Below are 26,336 nucleotides of genomic sequence, written 5' to 3' on the forward strand. Positions count from 1 at the left end.
CCTCCCCCCCACCCCCAAACCCCACTCCCCGATCCCCCCAGTCCTCGCCAGACTGCACTCACTGCCTATCCCCGAGAGGATCGACTTCAAGATGCTCACCTCGTATTCAAGTCCCTGCACTCCTCTGCACCCCCCGACCTCTCTGACCTCCTCTCTCCTCAAAACATTACCCAATTCCTTTTTCCTCCAGGTCTGGCCTCCTCTTTTCCCCCAAGTCCTCCACTCCACCCTCGGTGGCCGTGCCTTCAGCCACTATGCCCCGAGGCTCTGGAACTCCCTTCCTCACTCCCTTCCCCTCGCCCCCTCCCTTCCCATTTTCAGGTCTCTGCTGAAGACCTTTCTTATCGACCGCACCTTTGGTCACCTTCCTCCCCCTCCCGCCCCCCTCCCCCTGGCTCCTCCCCTCCCCCTGGCTCCTCCCCCTCCCTGGCTCCTCCCCCTCCCCTGGCTCCTCCCCCTCCTCTGGCTCCTCCTCCTCCCTGGCTCCTCCCCCTGGCTCGGCCCTGGGATCCGTGAAGCTCTGAGACGCCATCCGGCGTGGAGGGCGCTATATAAATCCAAGTTGTTGTTGTTGCCTCCGCTTGACTGGCTCCGGCCTCCTTCAGGCCTGAAGACCTTCTTCTGTTAAAAAAGTACACGGGATACTAGATTTTATAAATAGGGGCATAGAATACAAAAGTTTGGAGGTGATGTTGAATATTTATAAAATACTGTTAGACCTCAGTTGGAGACTGTGTTCAGTTCTGGGCACTGCACTTTAGGAAAGATGTTAGGGGATTGGAGAGGGTGCAAAGGAGGTTTACCAGGATGGTATCAGGATTGAAGGATCTTAGTTATGAGGAGAGATTAGAGAAACTAGGATTATTCTCCCTCGAGCAGAGAAGATTAAGAGAGGATTTAACAGAGATTTTCAAGATCATGAGAGGATTGATAGGTTGAACCAAGAAAAAATGTTCCCACTGGCCTGTGGGTCAGTAACCCGAGGACACCGATTTAAGTTAGTTGTTAAAAGGAACAGAAGGGAGGTTAGGAAAATTGTTTTCACACAGCGAGTTCTTGGGATTTGGAATGCATTATCTGAAAGGGTAGTGGAAGCTGATTCAATAACAACTTTTAAGAGAGTAGATGGGTATTTGGGGAGGACAGGATTGCAGGGCTATGGAGAGAAAGCGGGCCAGTGGGCTTGAGTTGGAAGCTCTTTTAGGAGTCGGCTCAGACGCAATGGGCTGAATGGCCTATTTTTGTGCTGTATGATTCTATGATTCTATAACCGTGCCTACGGTCATCTCCCCCCGGCTCAGAGTCATTAAACCGAGGTGGACATTAAAGATCCTATGGCACTGATCAAAAGCCTGAGGTCCTGGCCGACAATCATACAATTGTCTGTGCTTGCTCTTGAAAAGAGCTATCCAAATCAATCCCACTCCCCCGCTCTCTCCCCATAGCCCTGCAACCCTGTCCTCCACAAATAATTATCTACTCCTCTATTAAAAGTTGTTATCGAATCAGCTTCCACACCTTTTCAGGGTAGAGAATAGTGTATAGAGACAGTATAGAGCTGTTGTAAGGCACTATATCAAATGCAAGGATTATTATTCTTATTGAGTTTTTGTGTGTATGTGTTTTTCATTTACACTCCGTTCTCAAGCACAGCTGAGAGCAAAAGAGCAGCAAGTGTGGAGAACGATTTGTAAAATCCCTCAGATAAAGTTGATCTTTCACTTCAAGGCTGTCTATAGGACATTTCTGTGTGCAAATTAGCTGCCGCATTCGCCAGAAAAAATGCAGTCAGTACACTTTACAGTAAATCCTATGAGGCACTTTGAGGCCCGACAGTATAGATAAAATTGGCCATTCACTCATGGCTGTTTGTGAGACATTGATGTGTGCAAATTGGCTGTTACATTCGCCTACGAATACATGGTCACTAAATTTGATAAATTGCATTTGATAGACAACATGTCTCGTCATTGATTTCTCAAAGGGCTTCATAGGGCTTTCTTTTACCTGTGAAGTATTGTGACTGTGTATTTGTGGGCGAACACGGCAGCCAATTTGCTTCTTCATGTGTGTGCATGTGTGAGTATGTGGGCCTGTGTTGTGGAGTCCTGTAGCATATTGGTTAGAGAACACGCCTCGCAAACAAGAGGAACCAGTTTTCATTCCCAGGCAGGGCGAAACCTTAAGCAAGTTTTCTTACTGCACGCACCTCTGTTTTACCCAGCCATAGTAATCGATTCGCAGATCGATTTCGGAGAGTAATAATCCCTCCCCAAAATTAAAGAAAATAAAAAATGTGGTCACTCAATCCACGACTGTTTGTGGGACGCTGCTGTGCACAATTGGCTGCCGCATTTCGCCCACAAAATATACAGTCAATTCACTTTACAGTATAGTCTGTGAAGCGCTTTGAGGCGTCTCAGAGATGTGGTAAGGCGCTGTATCAAATGCAAAGATTAGTATTCTTGTTGAGTTTGTGTGTACGTATTTTTCATTTACACTCCGCTCTCAAGCATAGCTGAGAGTGAGAGAGCAGAATGTGTGGAGAATCATTTGTAAACTACAGAGCCAATCTGTGTCCTTTCTCAATCTTCTCCTCTTCCTCAGTTAGTAACAATTGTGCTAAGTACTGCGAGAGCACTTGGCACAGTGTGGTGTATAATCTACAGTAATCACACATATTTAACCGTACACAGAAAACAGGCTGCAGTATTGCGCAGAGTGACAAACCACCTACAACGCCCCTTCATTTACCAGTAAATTCTCACTGGGGGTAATTAAAATCTTGTCAGAGATAACTGGGGTTACACTTTAATTGCTAAGGCGCCTAATGTTCAGTTTTATACTGACTGTAGTTTAAACAACTTATATCAAAGCTTGGCTCAGTTGGTGGTACTTTTCTTCTCAGTTAGAAGGTTGTGGGTTCAAGCCCCACGTGGAGACTTTGAGCTCATAGCGTAGGCTGACAGTCCAGCCCAGGGCTGCATTGTTGGATCAGATATAAAAACAAGGACCTAGTGGTCGTTAAAGATCTCTTGGTACTATTCAAAATGTGCCATCTTCACTTTTAAAGCTTGCTACAGTCATTCTCCTTACCTCTGCGACAGATTAACACCATAGCAACTTGTCTACTCCCTCCTCATGCTGGCCTGCTCCCTGAACCCCAGCCTGTGAAACTCCATCCTGGAATCCTCCGCCTTGCCTCATTCAAGGCCTGTCTCAAGACTTTCCTCTTTGACTGCCTTCGGCCACACTCCCAACCCCACTTCCCATAGCCTCCAACTCTCTTGATCCCAACCCCCAGCTTGGGTGTCCAACTCTTAACCGGTCAGCACCTTGGGAGAAGTCCTGCCGACATGAAAGGCACAATAAAAATGCAATTTTATTTTATTGTTGCTGTTAAGCTGCTGTGGTCCTTGTGGAGACATCGGCTCCCTGAAAGGTGATCATAGAAACAGGAGGAGGCCATTCAACCCCTCAAGCCTGTTCCACCATTCTATAAGATCATGGCTGATCTGTACCTCAACTCCAATTGCCTGCTCTTGCTCTATATATCCCTTGATCCCCTGACCTAACAAAACATCTCTCCCCCTCAGTCTGGGCAATGAAACTGGATTCAGCCATAATCCACAGCCTTTTGGGGGCTTCTAGAATTTTGAAGGAGCAGCGATTTATGTTGTCACTTAGGTGGTGGTTCCCATGGTGACACTGCTCTCGGAGATGCAAACACAATTGCTGAGTTGCTGCATTGCCTTCAGCAAATGGTGTGCACCCTGCAGTTAGCTGCTGGGCGTCTGTCTGTCTGTGTGTGTGTGTGTGTGCGAGAGAGAGAGAGAGACTGCGTGGTAATTTTTTTCTTTTAAAAAAAACCCTTGCATTCAGTAATAATAATTCTTAACACAATACAAGAAAGTCTCTAAAATAGAGCGACTGTGTATTTGTAGACAAATGCATCAGCACAATTGCGTACAGCAATGACCCACAAACAGCCATGAAACGAGTGACTAATTTTATAATAATAATAATAATCCTCGCATCTGGTACAGCGACGTATCACGTCTTTGAGACATCTCAAAGCACATCACAGGATTTATTGTAAAGTGTAATGTCTGCATGTTTTGTAGCTGAACGCGGCAGCAGATTTGGAGTGGAGTCCTGTAGCTTAACAGTTAGAGTGCTCGCCTCACAAGTAAGAGGACCTGGGTTTGATTCCCAGGCAGGCTGAAACCTTAGGCAAGTTTCCTTACTCCACACGCCCAACAGTAAGTAGGAACTGGTTGTTCGGCGATTGGCAGATTGCTTTTCCGAGTAATAATTCCTTCCCACCCCAAAATATTTTTTAAAAATAATTTGGTCACTCAACCCACGACTGTTTGTGGGACGCTGCTGTGCTCAATTGGCTGCCGCGTGTCACCCACAAGACATACAGTCATATTATTATTATAATTCACTTTACAGTGTATCCTGTGAAGCGCTTTGAGATGTCTCGAAGACATAATAAGGTGCTAATATTAAATGGAAGGATTATTATTATTTGTGCACATCATTGCCCCACAAACAGTTATCAAAATCATTGACTGCTCTGTGGTGAATAATTTCACCATCTGAGCCCCGAAATACCTGGTCTTTAAAATTGTAGAAAATTCTGAAATTCAGTCGTAATTCAGTACACATATCCACCACCAGCCCCGCATCTCCCACCCTCCAAGGTACCCGTCCAGAGCAGTCCTTCCACAGTGAAAGAACTATGTCAATGTTAATTGTATTCTACATAATCTTATATTTTCTGAAATATGGAGTAAGAGGTCAAGGCTTGGTGAAAGTTTGGGCCTTTGGTTTCTTGCAACTTGATATACAGTAAAACTCTCATAAGCCTTACCTTTGTAAGTCATTTAATCGCCTGAGTCATGAATGCACCCGACTCCCATTCAGTTTCCTATCAAAACCTCTTAGATGTTTTTGCACTACTCGTATTAATCATGTTCTAATTCATATCACCGCTCCCCTAGCCTCCATTACTCCCACACTTAACAGTGCCTTGGTCCCCAGGGATGTGTTTGGCAACAACAACAACAAGATTCCATTTATTGAGCGCCTTTCACGTCGGGAGGACGTCCCAAGGCGCTGTACAGTTAGGTCAGGACCCGAGCATTGGGGGAAATGGTCAGGGTGAGGGGAGGGAAGGGAGGGAGCGAGGAGGGGGGAAATGGTCAGGGTGAGGGGAGGGAAGGGAGGGAGCGAGGAGGGGGTAGAGAGTCGAGAGGGGAGCTGAAGGTACAGTCAAAGAGAAAGGTCTTGAGACCGGCCCTGAAGGAGGAAAGGGAGGAAGCGGCGAAGGCACTGGGGATGGAGTTCCAGAGCCTCGGGGCTGAGAGGCTGAAGGCCACCAATGGTCGGGCAGTTGGGGCGGGGGATGTGGAGCAGACCGGAGCCAGAGGAACGGAGGGTACGGGCAGGTAGGTAGGGGGATAGTAGGTCAGAGAGGTAGGAGGGAGTGAGGCCGGGAATGGCCTTGTAGGTGAGGATGAGGATCTTGAAATCGATCCTCTGGGGGATGCGGAGCCAGTGAGGGCGAGGGCGAGGGTGAGGGCGAGGGCGAGGGTGGGAGTGATGTGGTCCTGGTGCGGGACAGTGCACGAGCTGCAGAGTTCTGAATGACCTGCAGTGTGGAGGGAAGGCCGGGAAGGCCGACGAGGAGAGAGTTCCCATAGTCCGGCCTTGAGGTGATGAAGGTGTGGACCAGAGTTTCAGCCGCGTGAGGGGTGAGGTAGTGCCGTAGTCTGGCGACATTCCGGAGGTGATGGAAGGCGGTGCCAGTTGTGGTGCGGATATGAGGGAGAAAGGACAGCTCAGGGTCGAACAGAACCCCGAGGTTCCTGATGGCTTTGAGAGGTGGAGAGTGCGGCCTTGGAGCTGATGGTGTCAGCGCCTGAGGTGCGGAGGCGCTGACGTGAGCCAATCAGGAGGGCCTCAGTTTTGCGCACGTTGAGCTGAAGAAAGTTATCTCTCGTCCAGGACTCGATGTCGGACAGACAGCTGTCAGGACATCGGGGGTCGTGGAGTTGAGGGTAGAGGAGGAAAGGTAGAGTTGGGTGTCATCCGCATACATGTGGGAGTGAACCCCATGTCTGCGGATGATGTCACCACAGGGGGAGCATATAGAGGGTGAAGAGGAGGGGACCGAGGACAGAGCCCTGAGGGACACCACACGAGACAGTGCGGGGGGTGGAGGGAAAGCCGTTTGTGGAGACAAAGTGAAGACGGTGGGAGAGGTACGACCTAAACCACTCAAGGACAGGGCCTTGAAGGTTGAGGTGGGAGGACAAGCGGTGGAGGAGGATAGTGTGGTCGGCCGTATCGAATGCTGCTGATAGGTCGAGGAGGACGAGGAGGCAGAGGGAGCCCTGGTCACAGATGGTCAGGATGTCATTGGTGACATTGACCAGGGCAGTTTCTGTGCTATGGGCAGCACGGAAACCCGACTGAAGGGGTTCAAATGTTTAATGGCAACGGAATGTGGGAATCGAGCCAGCCCGCTTTGACAGTCTCTAGTCCAGTCGGGTCCCCAGTTCTCCAGGGCCCTGTTGATGATAGCACAGCCAGGTTGGTTATACTCCAGCAGTTACCCAAACGCGCAATCTGGGGTCACAAAGTCTTGGTTCTTGCCAAACTGGGCTAATACTCTTCAGAATTAGGTAAACAGGATACGTCCCTCCAGGGAGAGAGCGCACATTTCATTCCAACAATCTATCTCTGGGATTTCCATGTGTAGGTGGGTTTACGCTTGTGTCAGACACCCGGCTGGGCAATAATAAATCTTGCTGGCCTTTCTGAACACCAGTGACTGAAATATATTTCCTTCTCAGGAATGGCGTCCTTCGGAAAAGTGGGAATCTTTTTATTTGCAGCTAGTTCTGGAGGAATTCCTGCCAACGAGACAACTTTTGCGAGACTCCTGCAGGAGCAAGGCTACGCTACGGCTCTCATCGGTAAGATGTACTTAATCTTGGTGACATCATCTCCAGACATGGGGTCAACTTCCACATGTATGCGGATGACACCCAACTCTATCTTTCTGCCCCCACCTTCAACTCCAGGACCACTGCTGTCCTGACAGACTGTCTGTCTGCCCCCACCTTCAACTCCAGGACCACTGCTGTCCTGACAGACTGTCTGTCTGCCTCCACCCTCAACTCCAGGACCCACTGCTGTCCTGACAGACTGTCTGTCTGCCCCCACCCTCAACTCCAGACCCACTGCTGTCCTGACAGACTGTCTGTCGGACATCAAGTCCTGGATGAGGACAAATTTCCTACAGTTGAATGTGAACAAGACTGAGGTCCTCCTGATTGGCTCACACCAGCGCCTCCGCACCTCAGGCTCTGGCAGCATCGCCCTCCATGGTTACACACTTCAACTCACCAGTCAGTCAGGAACCTCGGTGTCTTGTTCGACCTTCAACTGTCTTTTCTTCCCCACATCCAAGCCATGACCCGCTCTGCCTTCCCTCACCTCCGTAACATGGCCCGACTCCGCCACTACCTCACCCCTCAGGCGCTGAAACTCTTGTTCATGCCTTCATCACCTCCAGGCTCGACTATGCAAACGCTCTGCGTGTCGGCCTTCCCAACTCCTCCCTCCACAGCTGCAGGTAATCCAGAACACTAGATCTGTGTCCTCTCCCGCACCAAACCCCACCTCTCCCACTCCACTCTCGCCCGACTCCATTGGCTCTCTATCCTTCAGAGGATCCACCTACAAAGGTCCTCACCTACAAAGCCCTCCACGGCTTCGCCCCACCCTACCTCTGCGACCTCCTAACCCCCTACCAACCCGCCCGCTCCCTCCGCTCAGCCGGCTCTGGCTGCTCCCCATCCCCCGACACCCCCCCGCCCCACCATTGGAGGGAGAGCCTTCAGCCACTCTGCCCCCAACCTCTGGAATTCCATCCCCCAGTCACTCCGCCTCACCCCCTCTTTAGCCTCCTTCAAGTCCCGCCTCAAGATCCTCGCTTCGACCATACCATCGGCCACCCCCCTTCCCCCCCGACCTCAGCTCAGGTCTGAAATGTTGACACTGTCAGTGCCTTGGGACATCCTCCCAACGTGAAAGGCGCTATACAAATGTAATCTTGTTGATGTTGTTGTTGTTAATCAAGTGGTAGGACCAGAGACATTTTAGGGGTAAGAAGTGCACCTTTTCCGCAGAGTAATCCGATTGGTGGATCGCTTCCCCGGGGTAATAATCCCCTCAAAAAAATAAGAAGAATTTGGTCAATCCATCACCAACTGTTTGTGGAACACTGTTGTGCGCTATTAGCTACCACTTTTCGCCTGAAAAAATATAGTCAATTCACTTTACAGTATATTCTGTGAAGAGCTTTAGGATATGTCAACAATGTAATAGGTTATTATTTTGGGCTCTCCAACTCACGTATTCCTGCCCCTCCTTCCCGCGGCACTTGTAAGAACTGCATTGAAATTTTTCTGTGTTTCGGGAAAGTAATCGACCAGAAAAAACCCTGCAGGTTTCTAATCCAATGTTTGAATCTATATTGGTCAATTATGAGGCTGTGATCTTGCAAGAACTTGAGGTGGTTTATGTGTGGAATCAGAAAGCTGATTACAAGGCTGGAATCTAACAAGGGGGTCAGACCGTTTAAATGCACAACAATGGGCATCTGGGCCATTGGAGTAATGAATACCTCGGAGCTCTAGTAAAACAGTAATCGAGGTGTTCAACAGTGATCCCAAAGAGACAGACTGACAGTTCCAGCCGTTCCATTGTAATTGTTAAACACGTTAGGGTGTTCACTCTGCCCTTTACTGGGAGAGTTTTATAACTACAGGCCTGTCCACTCCCACCACTCAGTGGCCTGCTCTTCCCCCCAGCCCGGCCCACCCCACCGTTGGCAGTCGGGCCTGTAGCCTCTCTGCCCCACCCTTTGCAATTCCATCCCATATTGCCTTCGCCTCGCTCCTTCCTTTGCCTCCCTCAAGGAGTGTCTCAAAACCCTCCTCTTCGATCCCCCTCCTACCCCTTCCTGCCCTCCACCCCTCCTGACCCAAACCCCCAGCCATGATAAGGCTCTGTATCAAATGCATGGATTATTATTATTAACCCTTAATTGCAATTGCCTGTAACACGCTTTGAGGCAGCCAATTGTGCACAGCAGTGTCCCACAAACAGTCCTGGACTGAGTTACCAAATTATTATTATTTATTCATTTTGAAGGGATTATTATCCTCGGAAAAGTAATCCACCAATTGACTAACAACCGGGTTCCTACTCACTGCTGGTAAACAGAAGCATGTGGAGTAAGGAAACTTGCCCAACGTTTCTCTCTGCCCGGGAATCAAACCCAGGTCCTCTCGCTTGCGAGGCGAGTGCTCTAACCACTGAGCTACAGGACTCCACAATATTACTTGAGTCAAGTTTACTGAACTGTAAATAATAACACTAAATCTAAACTTGTTTCTCCCTCCCCCAAGGCAAGTGGCATCTCGGTTTAAACTGTGAAACGAGCGACGATCACTGCCACCACCCTCAGCGACACGGCTTCAACTACTTTTACGGCTTCCCGTTGACCAACTTGCGAGACTGCAAACCGGGGCATGGCAGCGTGTTTGTTAGGGGGTTGCAGAGCCAATTGAAGATTGGATCCCGTGTCCTCGTCGCTCTCCTGGTCACTCTGCTGCTGCTCGTCTACATGGAGTTGCTGGCTGTACACTGGAGGGCTCTGGCTTACACCAGCCTGGCCTCCGCCTTGCTCCTTGGGCTTGGGTTACTCTTTCTGGTCAACTTCCGTCTCCTCAACTGCATCCTCATGAGAGACAGGAACATCATCCAGCAGCCGTTTTCATACCAGAACCTGACTCAAAGGATGACTGACGAAGCCGTGGGTTTTATATCAAGGTAATAATAATAATAATCCTTGCATTTGATACAGCACCTTATCACATCTTTGAGATGTCTCAAAGCGCTTCACAGGATACACTGTAAAGTGAATTGACTATATATTTTATGGGCGAAGCGCAGCAGCCAATTGTGGACAGCAGCGTCCCCACAAATAGTCGTGGATTGAAGTGACCAATTTTTTTTTGAAGGAATTATTACCCCTGGGAAAATAATTGGCCAATCGACTAACAACCAGGTTCCTTTTTACTGCTAGATAAACAGAGGCGTGTGGGGTAAGGAAACTTGCCCAACGTTTCGCCGTGTCGGGAATCGAACACAGGTCTCTCACTTGCGAGGCAAATGATCTAACTACTGACTACAGGACTCCACACCTTATAGCGCCTTATCACATCGTTGAGATCTCTCAAAATACTTATAATAATAATAATCCTTGCATTTGATATAGCGCTTTCCACGTCGGGAGGACGTCCCAAAGCGCTTCACAGAACACACTGTAAAGTGAATTGACTGTATATTTGTGGGTGAACGCGGCAGCCAATTGCGCACAGCAATGTCCCACAAACAGTCGTGGATTGAAAATGACTAATTTATTATTGTTTGGTTTTGGAGGGATTATTATTAGGCTCTGTGTGGAGTAAGGAAACTTGCCCAAGGTTTCGCCCTGCTTCATTGGATAATTGGAGCTATTATTACCCCCAGAAACAGCCGGGCTCCTACTCACTGGTAAACAGAGGTGTGTGGAGTAAGGAAACTTGCTTAAGCCTTCACCCTGCCCGGGTCCTCTCACTTACGAGATGAATCTGCTAACCATTAAGCTACAGGACATAATGGATTTTGCCTGAGACTCTACCTTACTTGATTTCCCTTTAAGGCTGAGTGAGTGGGGGTAGGTGGGGTGATGGTTAAGACTGAGAGACTGTTTGAAGGAGTTATCGTGGCCAGCAATGCGAGGAAACTGCATTAGCCACAGCAGACGGACTCATTATAAAGCAGCAGATACTTCAGTGATTTGGGCTGACACTGCTAATTCACTTTCCCTGCATGGACCGTGTAACCTCTCTGAGGCCATGAAACAATGATTTATTGACATTCACTTGCAGTTTTTTGCATTCACTTGCATGTCTCCTCGCCTCTGCTCTCCTGAAGCCAGGCAACTAATGGTATCAGCACATAATTAGATAAACTGTGGTCCTTCCAAACCAGTGTCTCAGAGGGGACTTTGTAGAGGTATACAAATTGTAAACGGGATTGAGAAAGTCAACACAGAATAATACTTCCAAGTGTCAGCTTGGCTCATTTGTTAGTGGTCTCTCCTCTGAGTTGGAAGGTTTCAGGTTCAAAGCATACGTCAGGTAATCTAGGCTGACGCTCCATTGCTGTACTGGGGGAGTTCTGCATTGCTAAAGGTGCCGCCCTTCAGATGAGACGTTTATAACCAAGGTCCTATCTGCCTATTTAAGGTGGATGATAGAGGTAGCACTAATAACAATCCTTGCACTTGATACAGCGCCTTATCAAGTCTTCGAGACATCTCAAAGTGCTTCACAGGATATATTGTTAAGTGTAGTAACTGTATATTTTGTGGTCGAACCATTGGAAAAGAAAAGAGTTTCTCCCAGTGTCCTGGCTAACAGCTCAATCGGTCTCACATCTATATCAGAAGTTTGTGGCCTCCAATCCCGTGGTGGATTTGGAGATATCGTCAAGGCTGAGGCTCCAATAGTTTGCTGTATTGTTGGGGTTGACGTTCTTCAGATAAGACCTCAAACCTCCTCCAACTCTTTCTGGGGTCATCTTTGACAGCACTTTTGATGAGCTGAGGAGTGTCGAGTAACAGCCTGAGGATGTGAAAGGCGCTATACAAATGTAATTTTGTTGTTGTTGTCCTCCCAACATGAAGCTGCTGTATAACTGTAAATGATTTAGACAGCTGGCTCTGAGGATCATCGCCTCGATTCCAACAACAACAGTTTCCATTTGTATAGCGCCCCCCACACCGGGTAGCGTTTAATCACACGTTGGGACTTCAAATATCATCTAAACCCGGGGTCTCTAACTGGTCAATTGCCGCTAGGTGTCCTGTAATGTAATAGTTAAAACACTCGCCTCGCAAGGGCGAAGCCTTGGGCAAGTTTCCTTACTCCACACGCCTCTCTTTACACAGTAGTCAATAGTAACCCGGCTGCTAGTTGATTGGCAGATTGCTTCGCGGGGGTAATAATTCCTTCAAAAAATATAGAATTTGGTCACTCAATCCACGACTGTTTGTGGGACGCTGCTGTGCGCAATTGGCTGCTGCATTTCGCCCACAAATATACTGTCCATTCGCTTTACAGTATATTCTGTGAAGCTTTGAGATGTCTGAGTGATGTGATAAGGATAATACAATGATTATTAATACAGCAGTAGTATTAGGTGGCGCTCTCGCACATGCTCAGTATATTTTATGTTCCCTGTAGCTCATCTCTCTGCCTCAGGCCAACAGGAAACTGTAAAGCTCAGCTTGCTTCTTCAAGTCTACTTTTGTTCTAGTTCTTCTATGTTTGCCTTGAAGGGAAAAACTCATTCTAAATGTCACTTTTTAACCCCCAAAAATCCCAATTGCACATCAGGAATGTAGCTGACATAATTGGGGGCCAATGGTGTAGTGGAGGACTTGGAGTCCTGCAGCATAGTGGCTAGCGCACTCGCCTCGCAAGCGAGAGGATGTGGGTTTCATTCCCGAGCAGGGCTAAACCTTAGACAAGTTTCCTTACTCCACATGCTTCTGTTTACCTAGCAGCAAGTAGGAACCCAGTTGTTAGTCAATTACCGGAACGTTTTCCAGGGGTATTATTATTATTATTATTAAATTACTTTACAATATATCCTGTGAAGCGCTTTGGGACGACCTCCTGACGTGAAAGGAGCTAGACCAAACACAAGGATTTTTTTTGTGTATCACCCACAGAAACGTAGACCAGCCATTCCTGCTCTTCCTGTCTTTCCTACAAGTTCACACAGCGCTGTATTCTTCAGAGGAATTCCGAGGGAAAAGCAACCATGGCTTATACGGAGACAACGTCGAGGAGATGGACTGGAGTGTCGGTACGTATGTGTCGGTGTCAGCAAAACACGTCTGCGGTGGGTGTCGTGTCTGTCTTTCTGGTGAGGCAGGAGTGATGCTGTGATTTTTGGTTTTGATCAGCTGGTGGAAACCCATCACCTGCTTCAAACTCCCGTAGAGTAGTGATGGAATCCTGTAGCTCAGTGGGTAGAGCACTTGCCTTGCAAACGAGAGGACCTGGGTTTGATTCCCATGCAGAGCGAAAGTTTCTTTACTCCACACATCTGTGTTCCCCAGTAAGTAAGAATCCGGTTGTTAGTCAATGGGCAGATCACTTTCCAGGGGTAATCATCCCTCCCTGCAAAAAATTAGTAATTTGGTCACTCAATCCACAACTGTTTGTGGGATGCTGCTGTGCGCAATTGGCTGCCACGTTTCACTACACTTTACGGAATAATCTGTGAAGCACTTTGAGACGTCTCGAAGACGTGATCCGGCGCTGTATCAAATGCAAGGATTATTATTATTAACTATTTGCACAGCGTCTGGAGGGGAATGCTCGCGCTCTCTGCCTTGGATGCAGGGACGTGTTAATTCCAGGCAATACTTTTTTTTCTTCTCTCCCTCTCCGCTTCTCTTTCCCTCCCTCCTCTCCACTTCTCTCTCTCCGCTTCTCTCTCTCTCCCTCCCTCTCTCCCTCCCTCCTCTCCGCTTCTTTCTTCCTCCATCCCTCCTCTCCGCTTCTCTCTCTCCGCTTCTCTCTCCCTCCCTCTCTCTCTCTCTCCCTCCCTTCCTCTCTCCACTTCTCTCTCCCTCCCTCCCCTCCGCCTCTCTCTCTCCCTCCCTCTCCGCTTCTCTCTCCCCCCTCTCTTTCTCTCACACACCTGTCTCTTCTTTCTCTCACCCATCCTCTCTTTCCGTTTCATCCACTGTCATTTCTTTTCCTCTCTCTGTCTCTCTCCCCTGACGAGGCAGCGCTTCCCCCTTCAGCACAGCATTTCAGTATCATACTAAACTTGTGAGTTCAAAATCTGTTTCATAATCATTACCGTGAAGTGCTTTGAGAATGTTGAAACTCTACAAAAAATGCAAGCCCTCTCTTTCTCGTGCTGTGCGTGTGTGGTGTGGGGGGAATCACATGCGTAAAATTAAATAAAGTGCTCAATAAATTGCCTTCTCTGCCCCCAACTCCCCCTCCCCCCACAAACCTGCATATCCATGAACATTTATCTTCAAGAGCCAGGAAACTGAGGCAAATGGTCTGGAGCGGGTGATGTAGCCATCATTAAAACCCTTGTACATCCCCCCAGGGAGCACAGTTTACATCCAGCCCAGATAGATAGAGTGGAAATTGATCAGTCAGTGGTCCAACTTTTTCTGTTTCTCTCTCTCTCCGACCAATACGCTACAGGATTCCACGTAACCTTCTGTGCCCGGAGGCGATAGAGCAACCAACTGAGCTGGGGCTGAAATGAAAGATGACAGAAAAAAGTGGATGAAATTAAGAGTGACCAATGCTGTACCCAGGAACTTTTTATTGCAGATGTCTTGTGTCCCAAATAAATGGGTTGCAAAAGGAGTCTAATTAAATCTGAAGTACAGAAACATATGGGGCAAATTCAATAAGAATTAACTAGATTTTAAAGCCCTTCTCGTCAGAATTGCTCACACGCAGAAAGATATTGAACGTAAGAGCTCAGTGTACAAATGGAGTGTTGGCGGTCTTGTTCAGCCTGGATCTATGCACAATGGTGATTTATTGCTTTGGATTGGCGTTGGCTGCTGGTCATGAGAAATTAGGAACTGGGGGAGGTCATTAGGCCCATCAAGCCTGCTACACCACAAGACAATTCTGTGTTTAACAACCTGCTTGTGGAATCCTGTAGCTCAGTGGTTAGAGCGCTCGCCTCACACGCAAGAGGACCTGGGTTTGATTTTAACCTACCAAGTTTTAACCTACCAAGAATAGAGGGGAACCAAGAAGACAATGTTAGCGAGCAACTTGGAGGAATTAATATTGAAATGGTTTTAGTAAAGAAATGGTTTTAGGTAAATTATCAGGTCTTAAAACTGATAAATCCCCTGGACCTGATGGCCTACATCCTCGGGTTTTAAAAGAGGTGGCGACTGAGGTAGTGGATGGCTTGTCTTTGATCTTCCAAAATTCTCTGGATTCTGGAATCGTTCCCATTGATTGGAAGATTGCAAACGTGACACCACTATTTAAGAGGGTGGGAGAGAAAAGATGGGAAACTATAGACCAGTTAGTCTGACTTCAGTGGGAGGGAAAATTCTTGAGTCCTTAATTAAGGATGTCGTTATGGGATTCCTGGAAGACCATAACAAGATTAGGGAGAGTCAACATGGCTTTACAATGGGAAGTGATGCTTAACCAATCTTTTAGAGGTTTTTGAGGATGTATCTGCAGGTTAGAGAGGGGGGAACCAGTAGATGTAGATATTTAGATTTTAAAAAGGCATTTGACCAAAGGCTATTGCACAAGGTTAAGGCCCGTGGTATTAATGGGAACATATTAACATGGATTGAAGAGTGGCCAACGGGTAGAAAACCGAGAGTAGGGATAAACGGGTCATTCTCGAATTGGCAGGAGATGACTAGTGGAGTGCCACAAGGATCAGTGTTTGGGCCTCAGCTATTTACAATTTACATCAATGATCTGGACGAGGACATTGAATGTAAATTCGTGATGACATTAAACTCGGTGGGAGAGTGAGCTCTGAGGATGATGCGAAAAGATTGCAACGGGATATAGATAGGCTCGGGGAGTGGGCGAGTAGGTGGCAGATGAAATTTAATGTGAGGAAGTGTGAAGATTATTTTCTAGAGGGGGAGAGATTAGATAGTGTTAGTGTTCAGAGGGATTTGGGTGTCCTTGTACACCAGTCTCAAAAAGTTAGTTTGCAGATGCAGCAGCAACTAAGGCGAACGGCAGTTAGCGTTCATTGCAAAAGGTTTAGAGTACCAGAGTAGGGAAGTCTTGCGGCAGCCGTATAGGGCTTTGGTGAGACCGCACCGAGAGGATTGTGTAGAGTTGTGGTTTCCTTATTTAAAAAAGGACATACTTGCCCTCGAGGGGGTGCAGCGCAGATTCACTCGGTTAGTGCCTGGGATGAGGGGACTGACCTGTGAGGAGAGGCTGAATAAACTGGGGCTGTATTCTCTATAGTACAGAAGAATTAGGGGGAGATCTTATTGAAATATATAAGATTCTTAAAGGGCTGATAAAGTAGACACTGAGGGTCTGTTTCCCCGGTGGGAGAATCTATAACCAGGGGTCACAGTCTGAAAATTAAGGGTCAGCCTTTTAGAACAGAGTTGAGGAAACATTTCTTCACTCAGAGGGCAGTGAATTTATGGAATTCACTCCCCCAGAAGGGCTGTAGATGTCAGTCCTCGAACATCTTCAAGGCTGAGACTGAGAGATTTTTAACAAATAGAGGGATTAGGGGATATGGGGAGAGGGCGGGTAATTAAAGTTAGGTCAGAAGATCAGCCATGATCTTATCGAATGGCGGGGCACAGGCTCGAGGGGCCGAATGGCCGACTCCTGCCCCTAATTCTTATGTTCTTATGTTCTTATTCCCGGGCAGGATGAAACGTGAGGCACGTTTCCTTACTCCACACACCTCTGTTTACCAGCAGTGAGAAGGAACCTGCATGCTAGTCGATTGGCGGATTATTTACACAGGATAATAATACTTTCAAAAAAAGAAAAGAAAAATAATAATAATAATTTGGTCACTCAATCCACGACTGTTTGTAGGACACGGCTGTGAATGGGCAGACGGGACCTCAGCTTAACGTCTCATCCAAAAGACACCACCTCCACAATGTAGCTCTCCCCCAGCATTACATTGCAGTGTCAACCTGGACTATGTGAGACTAAGTCCCAATGTGGGGCTTGAACCCACAACTTCTGACTCGGAGGCGAGAGCACTACCACTGAGCCAGGCTGACACACGTGTTAGGCTGAAGGACTCGTTACATTGGGAGCAGGGATCCTTCCCACCCGAATCCTGTTAACCTAATGGGCAGAGTGGTTAACAACCTACTTGTAGAACATAGACTCTGTAGCCTGTCCTAAACATGGAACTCTCTGGTCTAGTTTGGGACACTTAGGTACAGCGATGGGTTTCTGCACATTGCAAATTATCTGACTGACCAGGGAAAAAAATCTTTAAACAAATGGATGTACAAACATTTACTACTTGGTCAGACCCCATCTTGAGACTCTGTTCAGTTCAGGAAGGATATATTGGCTCTGGAGGGGGTGCAATGCAGATGATACCAAAACGATACCACGGCTAAAAGGGTTAAATTACGAGGACAAGTTGCATCAATTTGGTCTGTATTCCCTTGAGTTGAGAAGGTTGAGGCTGATCTGATTGATGTGTTTAAAATAATAAAGAGATTGGATAGAGCAGCTACAGAGAAACTGTTTCCTCTGGTGGGGAATCCAGAACACGGGGATCATCTTAAAATTAGAGCCGCGCCATTTAGGAGTGAAATCAGGGGCAGGTTTTCACCCAAAGGCCGGTGGGGATCTGGAACTCTCTCCCCCAAAAGACTGTGGATTCTGTGTGGATCCATTCACATTGTCCAGACTGAGGGGGAGAGATGTTTGTCAGGTCAGGGGATCAGGGGATATGGGGCAAAGGCGGGTAATTGGAGTGGAGGTACAGATCAGCCGTGATCTTATAGAATGGGGGAACAGGCTCAAGGGGCTGAACGTCCTCCTTCTGTTTCTATGTTTCTACTTACATCTGACCTTGTCGCTCAGTTGTGATCTGGGTCTTGTGCAAAAAGCTTTGGAAAGAGTTTCAACTGATAGCCAGAAGTCATCAATGGAGGATTATCACCAGAAAAAAGAGTTATACAGAGTGCAGTTAGACTGAGGAATGGTTTATCACACATGGCTCTTGAAAATGAAGTTTGTAACAACATTTACAAAGGATTTGAGATAAGAGCTGTATAGATCTAGCAAGTCTGAGGTTCAGCAAATTGACCCGTCTCATTAAAAGAGAACAAAATTAATCCTTAAAAGAAAAATACTGTTAAAAGATTTGAGGAAAAAGCAAGGAATAAGATTAGAGAGCTCTAGTGGGGAGTGTGAGAGTGAGCGTCAGCACAAACATGATGGGGAAAGAGCAGGAATGGGAATATAGAGCTCCAGTGAAAACAACAAAATGACATTTGTCCAGCACCTTTCATGTTGGGAGGACGTCCCAAGGCACTGGACGATCAGTGTTTTGTACCCAAACTGGGGATTGGTAGGGGGATGGAGGGCGCAGGGGGAAGGAGGGTGACCGAAAGCACGGTCAAAGAGGAAGGTCTTGAGACAGATGTTAAGACTGCTGGATTGAGTTCCAGAGGGTGGGGGCAGAGTAGCAGATGGCCCGCCTGCCAATGGTGGGGTGAGTGAGGCGGGGGCCATGAAGCAGGCTGGAGCCCGCTGAGCGGAGGGAGCAGGCAGGTTGGTAGGGTTTTAGGAGGTGGCAGAGGTCGGAGGGAGCAAGACCATGGAGGGCTTTGAAGGTGAGGACCAGGATCTGTAATTGTATCCTCTGTGTGATGGGAAGCCAGTGGAGTCGGGCGAGGATGGGGGTGATAGGGTCACGAAGCCTGTGGAGGGAGGAGTTGGGGAGGCCGACAAGCAGGGAGTTTGCATGGTCGAGCTTGGATGTTATGAATGCGTGTATAAGGGTCTCCCAGTTGTGATAAGTTGCTAATATGATTATTATTCCAATGATTATTATTTATTAAAACATCACTTGATAATAACTGCAAAACGGTTTTGAGATGCTTTGACTTGAAAACGCCCAACTCAAATCTTTTAATTCTTCTTTGTTCTTGGTGCTGTCTCAGCCGGTCACACACACAAGCTGTGCCGTTATCCATCGCTCGCAGACCAGCATTGGTCCCCTGCATAAGTGTGTGTGAGGAGCACACTATTCTGTACTATGGAGCCCTGCAGCACAGTGGTTAGAGCACTGACCTCACAAGCGAGAGGACACTTCTTTAATTTCGAGCAGGGCGAAACCTTAGGCAAGTTTCCTTACTCCACACACATATTTACCCAGCAAAAAGTAGGAACCCGGTTGTCAGTCGATTGCTTTCCATGAGTAATAATCCTTTTAAAAAAAATAATAATAATAATTTGGTCACTCAGTCCACGAATGAATGTACGCATTTGGTTGCCACGTTTCGCCCTCAAATATACAGTCAATACACTCTACAGAATATTCTGTGAAGCGCTTTGAGACGTCTAAGTGATGTGATAGGCGCTGTATCAAATACAAGGATTATTAAGAGATATGGGAATAAGGCAGCGTCAGGTTATTAGCTGGAGTTAGATTAGAAGGTCAGCCATGATTGAATGGCGGGGCAGAGGCTCGAAGGGTCGAATGGCCAACTCCTGCTCCTACATGTTATGTTATGTTATTAGTACAGCAGTAGTTTTAGGTGGCGCTCTCGCACATGCTCAGTATATTTTATGTTCCCTGTAGCTCATCTCTCTGTCTCAGGTCAATAGGAAACTGTAAAGCTCAGCTTGCTCATTCTTCAAGTCTACTTTTGTTCTGTTTCTTCTATGTTTGCCTTGAAGGGAAAATATAGTTAATTCCAATGTAGGTTCTTCCTTAAAATTTCAGGGCAGATTCTGATGGTGCTGGAAAGGCTTCAAGTTAGCAACAAGACGCTGGTTTACTTCACGTCTGATCAGGGTCCTCATCTGGAGGAGTTCTCTGATGACAACGAGGTCCATCGTGGGTGGAGCGGCATCTACAAAGGCAAGTACTTTCCATGTACTTAAAGCATTGTCCATCGGCAACTGCAGAGTAGTGCTTTAGAGGATCACTGCGAACTCTCATCCATTGTGGAGTTCCATAGTGTAGTGGTTAGAGCACTCGCCTCACAAACGATAATAATAATAATAATCCTTGCATTTGATATAGCGCTTTTCACGTCGGGAGGACGTCCCAAAGCGCTTCACAGAACACACTGTAAAGTGAATTGACTGTATATTTGTGGGCGAACGCGGCAGCCAATTGCGCACAGCAATGTCCCACAAACAGTCGTAGATTGAAAATGACCAATTTATTATTGTTTTTGGTTTTGGAGGATTATTATTAGGCTCTGTGTGGAGTAAGGAAACTTGCCAAAGGTTTGGCCCTCTGCCTGGAATTGAACTCAGGTCTCTCACTTGCAAAGCGAGTGCTCTAACCACTGAGCTACAGGACTCCACTACAGGATTCCCAGGCAGAGCAAAACGTTAGGCAAGTTTCCTTACTTCACACGCCTCTGTTTACCTACCAATAAGTAGGAACCCGTTTGTTAGTCGATTGGAGGATCGCTTTTCCTGGTGTAATAATCCCTTCAAAAAANGATTTTATTTTTAAAATAATAATAATTGGTCACTTCAAAACCATGACTGTTTGTGGGACGCTGCTGTGTGAAACTGGCTGCTGCGTTTCGCCCACACAATGCAGTCAATTCACTTTACAGAGTATCCTGTGAAGCGCTTTGAGACGTCTCGAAGACATGATGAGGCGCTTTATCAATTGCAAGGATTATTGTTATTATTATCACCAATGGGTTGGCAATGCAGCTATTAAGCACCAGATGAAAGACGCCTCCGTATCTAATATGCAGCCAGTGGTTAGATGTTCTTTTGGAATTTTATTGTATACAGGAGGCGAGTGATGTGCAACACTCCACTAACTCGGGATCATAAAAAAAATCTTCTGTTCTTCGGTTTTGAAGGATGTTCATTAATTTCGAGTGTAAAGTGCTTCGAACGAGACAAGCCTACTTGAAATATAGGCACTGATCCCGGTCTTTAGGATTAATGTGCGCTTAAAAGCAAGGTTGCAATTTGACATGCCTCATTTGAATACATTGCAGCTAAAAGTTGCGCTAATTAGCACAAGCAGCATTTTGTGTGTGTGGGTGCATGTGTGTGTGTGTGTGTGTAGGCGGCGGGTGGGGGGGAGAAGAGAAAAAAAATCTCTGAGACTACAGCTTAATTATGTCTGGTTCCTTCCCCAGAGGCCTTGGCTCAAAATGTGCTGCACTCCTCCTCTCCTCTCCATCCTCCTGTCTCCCCGGGTTCCTATGGTACCTTCATGCAAAATTAATTTAGATCGCTCAGCCAGACTACTGCCCACTCTCTTTCTGCCTCCTCCCCCTCCCAAAAACCTGGCATCGCTCCCCAGGGCAAAGCCTCTCCCCCGCCCCCCCCACCGCCCACGCCACCATCCAGTTTTAAATTACATTAAATTATATTCCCTGTTCACTCTCGCTACCTTTGTGCTGGATTATTCATTTCATTAACTCTCTGAGACTCTCTTTGTGGTGTCTCATATGTTAATCATGAAACTATGAAATTCAGCCACTCACACACACACAAGTAGCTCAGGGGTTAGAGCACTCACCTCGCAAGCGAGAGGACCCAAGTTCGATTCCCGGGCGGGACAGGACAGGGCAAAATGTTGGGAAAGTTTCCTACTCCATACGCCTCTGTTTACCTAGCAGTAAGTAGGAACCCGCTTGTTAGTCGATTGGCGGATCGCTTTTCTGGGGGTAATAAACCCTCCAAAAAAATAATAATTTAGTCACTGAATCCACAACTGTTTGTGGGACACTGCTGTGTGCAATTGGCTGCTTTGTTTTGCCCACAAAATATACAAAATATGTCAAATGCAAGGATTATTATTATTATTATTATCTATGGGAATTTGCTGACACAGACTGGACCCTGTGTAACGACGCTATATTATGGAGGAACAAAAACAGAAGTCGCAAGGAACACTCACCAGGTCAGGTAGCATCTATGGAGAAAGGAGGAGAGCAGCTGTGGGTGGTGATGGAGGATTGAACCAGGGAGTCACGGATGGAACGGTCCCTTCGGAATGCTGAGGGGAGGGGAGGGAAAGATACGTTTAGTGGTTGGATCACGCTGGAGTTGTCCGAAATGGCGGAGAATTATCTGTTGGATGTTGAGGTTGGTGAGATGGAAGGTGATGACTAGGGGGAACCCTATCATGGTTCTGGGAAGAGGGGGAAGGGGTGAGGGCAGCGGTGCGGGAAATAGGGCGGACACGGTCAAGGGCCCTCAGCTGCCTGTTTTGTTGGAATTTCCCCCCCTCTTTACACCTATTATCACCTCTTTAACCCATCATCCCCTGTCTTCTACCACATTTTCTTCTTTGTCTTCCTTGCTCTGCCTCCCCCCTCTCTGTTCACCCTTAAAGCCTTTCCCTCCCAACATGCCCCAGTTCTGATGAAGGGTCGTGGACCCGAAATGTTGACTCACTTTCCTCTCTCCATAGACGCTGCCTGACCTGCTGAGGGCTCCCAGCAACGTCTGATTTTGTTTCAGATTTCCAGCTTCTGCAGGATTTTGCGTTTTGAACTCTATCCTCTGGGGGGTGGGGAGCCAGTGGAGTCGGGCGAGGGTGGGGGTGATAGGGTCACAGAGCCTAGTGCAGGGCGAATCAGAGGGTAATCCGTGGAGTTCAAGAGATCAGGGGTAGAACAGGCTGACAGCTCGCCCGCTGATGGTAGAGCAGAGGACCTGAAGCAGGCACTTGCTGAGTGAAGGAGCTGACACTTGATTTTGGATCAATCTGATTTTAGTGGAACGCAGCCAAAATGTTTATTTTTACCTGGAAGATGCTGTACAAGTTATTCTTAGTATCGTCGCCCACAGACAGGATATAGTTGGTTTACTGTTGTGTGTTGTGAGAGATCCAGAATGTAAACACAGCTCTGCCTGAAGGTAATTGATCAAAGGTTAATTATGAGGAGGCACAATTTTACGTGTTGGCTTTGATCGCATTCTGCACCAAGGAACCATGATAGTCCATTGCCCGAGGTGTCATCTTGGAGCCTCAAAGAGGCTCCTCTTGCCTCCACTCCCACCAGCAAGGCTGATCCCCTGTATTACAGGGATGATCTTGCTTGAAACAGCAAGATTAGCTGAAGCTCTTCAGCCTTGAAGAAGCTACCTCAGGGGAGACCTTTGCAAGGTATATAAGGTGCTTAACGGGATTGAGAAAGTAAACCCAGAACAATGCTTTCGGACGGCCGACAGAACAAGAAGGCATAGGGTCAGGTTTGCAATTGACAGCACAAGGAAGTTTCTCTACACAAGAGACCAAATGAGAATTTGTCACTCAATCCCCGACTGTTTGTGGGACTGTTTGCGCAATTGGCTGCCAAGTACATACTCACAAGTACACAGTCAATCCACTTTACAGAACGGAGGCAAATCGGTCGCCCAATCTGTATTTGGTCTCCCCAATGTAGAGGAGACCACATCGTGAGCAGCGAATGCAGTAAACTGCATTGGTGGTAGTGTATATAAATCGCTGTCTCACTTGAAATCTGTGTTTGGAGCCCTGGACAGTGGTCTGGGAGGAGGTGAAAGGGCAGGTATTGCATCTTCTGCCCTTTTGTGAAGTGCTTTGAGGCGTCTCAATGAAGTGATAAGGCGCTATATTAATAATACTCTTTGTATTTCATGTCTTATCATGTCATTGAGATGTCTCAAAGCGCTTCACGGAACATACTGTAAAGTGAATTGACTATATTTTGTGGGCGAAACGCAGCAGCCAATTGCGCACAGCAGCGTCCACAAACAGTCGTGGATTGAGTGACCAAATTATTATTATTATTATTACCCCCAGAAAGCAATCGACTAACAACCACATTCCAATTTACTGCTAAGTAAACAACAAATTATATTTGTATAGCGTCTCTCATATCAGGACGACGTCCCTCTGGAAAAGAGGTGTATAGCGTAAGGAAACTTCCTTATGGCTTCGCCCTGCTCAGGAATCGAATCCAGGTTGTCTCGCTTGCGAGGCGAATGCTCTAACCACTAAGTTACAGGATTCCATGTGATTTTCTCATGATTGTGGCATTTCTCCAGCATTCAAAATGATTCTAACCCCAGGTGGACACGTAACATTTCACTGGTATTTGGAAAGCGTTTCTAGAGAGAATGGCTAAGACTTCCTGCACATTATCATCTTGTCTCTTTTTTATTAAATTCTGTGCTAGAATAATAATCCACGCATTTAATATAGCACATTGGGAGCAATACAACACGATTTCCATTTATACAGTTCCTTTAACATTGAGAGGACATCTCAAAACATTCAGCGTTTTACTCTACTGTGTATTTCATGGGAGAATGCCGTAGCCAATTTGTGCACAGCAATGTCCCGCAATGAGCCATGATCAATTTTTATCTTTCACCCACAATATACACAGACAATTCACTTTACAGCTGTGAAGTTCTTTGAGACATGTCAATGACGTGATAAGGTGTTAGATCAAATGCAAGGATTATTATTATTGCTATTATATTGCTCAGTGTGATTTTTGGGCAGTGCACTGGGAGAGAGAAACTTCTTATTTTTTGAAATCTGTCACCGGAACTTTAACGTCCATGTGAACCGGTATAGACAGGACCTTGGTTTATCCAAAGGACAGGTGATGCATCCTATATCTCAGCGTGCAGTCCTGTAGCTCAGTGGTTAGAGCACTCACCTCGCACGTGACAGGACCTGGGTTCAATTCCCAGGAAGGGCGAAACGTTGGGTACGTTTCGTTACTCCACACGCCTCTGTTTACGTAGCAGTAAATAGGAACCCGGTTGTTAGTGATTGACGGATCACTTTCCGGGAATAATTATCCCTCCACAAAAAAAATGCAGTCACTCAATCCACGACTGTCTGTGGGACGCTGCCGTGCGCAATTGGCTGCCGCGTTTCACCCACAAAATATACAGTCATTACACTTTGCAGTATATTCTGAGAAACGCCTTGAGACGTCTCGAAGATGTGATGGCGCTGCATCAAATGCAAGGATTATTATTATTACTAACAGACCCACAGAGCGGCCCTTATCAGTCAGTGAACACCTGGCTGGTTCCTGCACAGAGCCGAGTGTAATCTGCTGAGGCGCAACACTGCAGAGAAGCCACAGCAATGGCCTGACTTGTTTGATCACTTGTAACCTGGTTTAAAAAGCTATCGGTACAAAAATGCTACACAGCTTATATCCAGCGCACGTTAACAATGTTAACAATTAAACTAATGTTTTCTGAAAGAGAGAGGGAGAGAGCCTTAAGGTATTCTCCCAGTGCTCTCCATGTAAAAGCAGCCATACACTGACTTTACGCCTGTTTGTGGGATCCTTCCTGTGTGCAAATTGGCATTTAAAAAATGGGCAATCCCGTCACATTATCGGGAGGGGGGGGCTCTCCCTATGTTCTGGCCATCAATCCTCTTCTCTCTTATCCCCGCCCCCACCCCCCTCCAAGTTAAATCGCCCCAGGGGTACATCAGTCATGCACCTAATCCTTTTGAAAAGCTCTTTGAGACAATTATAACATGGGGAGGACATCTCAAAGCACTTCAGGATTTTACCCTACTGTGCATTTCGTGGGCTTTATATTCTGTGAAGCATTTGAGATGTGATCAGGCGCTATATCAAATGCAAGGATTATTATTATTATTTAAGAATCTCCCCCACCCACCCTGATACACATCGGTCATTCACTTCATAGCTCTTTGTGGGACGTTGTTGTGCGCAAATTGGCTGTTCCGTTCACCCTCAAAATAATAATAATTATTATGTACATAAATACATAATATTTACATAAATGCATACAATGAAAACAAATTATTTTAAATTTTTTTGGAGGGAACACTACCTCCGGAAAGCAATCTGCCAATCGACTAACAACCAGTAGGAACCTGGGTTCTTATTTACTGCTGGGTAACCAGAGCCGTGTGGAGTAAGGAAACTTTCCCAATATTTCACCCTGCCCGCAAATCGAACCCAGAGCTCTCGCTTGCGAGGCAACCTCTCTAACCACTGAGCTACAGGACTCCATGTAATCTCCTGATAACATACAACTCCAAGCGAAAAGGGCTTGGTGACTAGTTATCAGGAGTGGTGTCATTTATATAAATACATAAATAAATGTGGCAGGGTTATTGACAGCAATGATGACTTAGGTCAGTGGGGCAACCTTTATATCCAACAAAATAAATTTGGATTGAATATTTCTTGATCCATGCTTTTACACGGGGTAGCATCTCGGAGCTCTGGACATGAGCTCTTAGGCGAATCCCAGCATCTTGTTCCGGTTGGGATTTTATTTAAAAAGTTCTTCAGGATGTTTATTTTACGTGAAAGGCAACTCATTATTTCAATAAAAATCCCTGTGTTTGCTCCAGCGTGTGTAACATTGAAACATCTCAAAGCATTTCACAGGAAACTGCTGTCATTGCCGCAACTGTGTATTTGTAGGTCAAACACAGTCGAGCACAATGCA

General features: G+C 46.8%; 1 protein-coding gene across 1 annotated transcript in view; it reads left to right on the forward strand.

Annotated features, from left to right (window-relative positions):
- sts (steroid sulfatase (microsomal), isozyme S) overlaps positions 1-26,336 on the forward strand; it is a 40,936-nt gene that overhangs the window by 9,620 nt on the left and 4,980 nt on the right. The window contains 4 exon segments of the mRNA XM_007909248.2: positions 6,867-6,989; positions 9,492-9,915; positions 12,869-13,005; positions 19,636-19,773. Of these exon segments, the coding sequence (XP_007907439.2) occupies positions 6,867-6,989; positions 9,492-9,915; positions 12,869-13,005; positions 19,636-19,773 (822 nt within the window).

The sequence above is a fragment of the Callorhinchus milii genome, unplaced genomic scaffold (assembly GCF_018977255.1).
Source record: "Callorhinchus milii isolate IMCB2004 unplaced genomic scaffold, IMCB_Cmil_1.0 Scaffold4, whole genome shotgun sequence".
NCBI lineage: Eukaryota > Metazoa > Chordata > Chondrichthyes > Chimaeriformes > Callorhinchidae > Callorhinchus > Callorhinchus milii.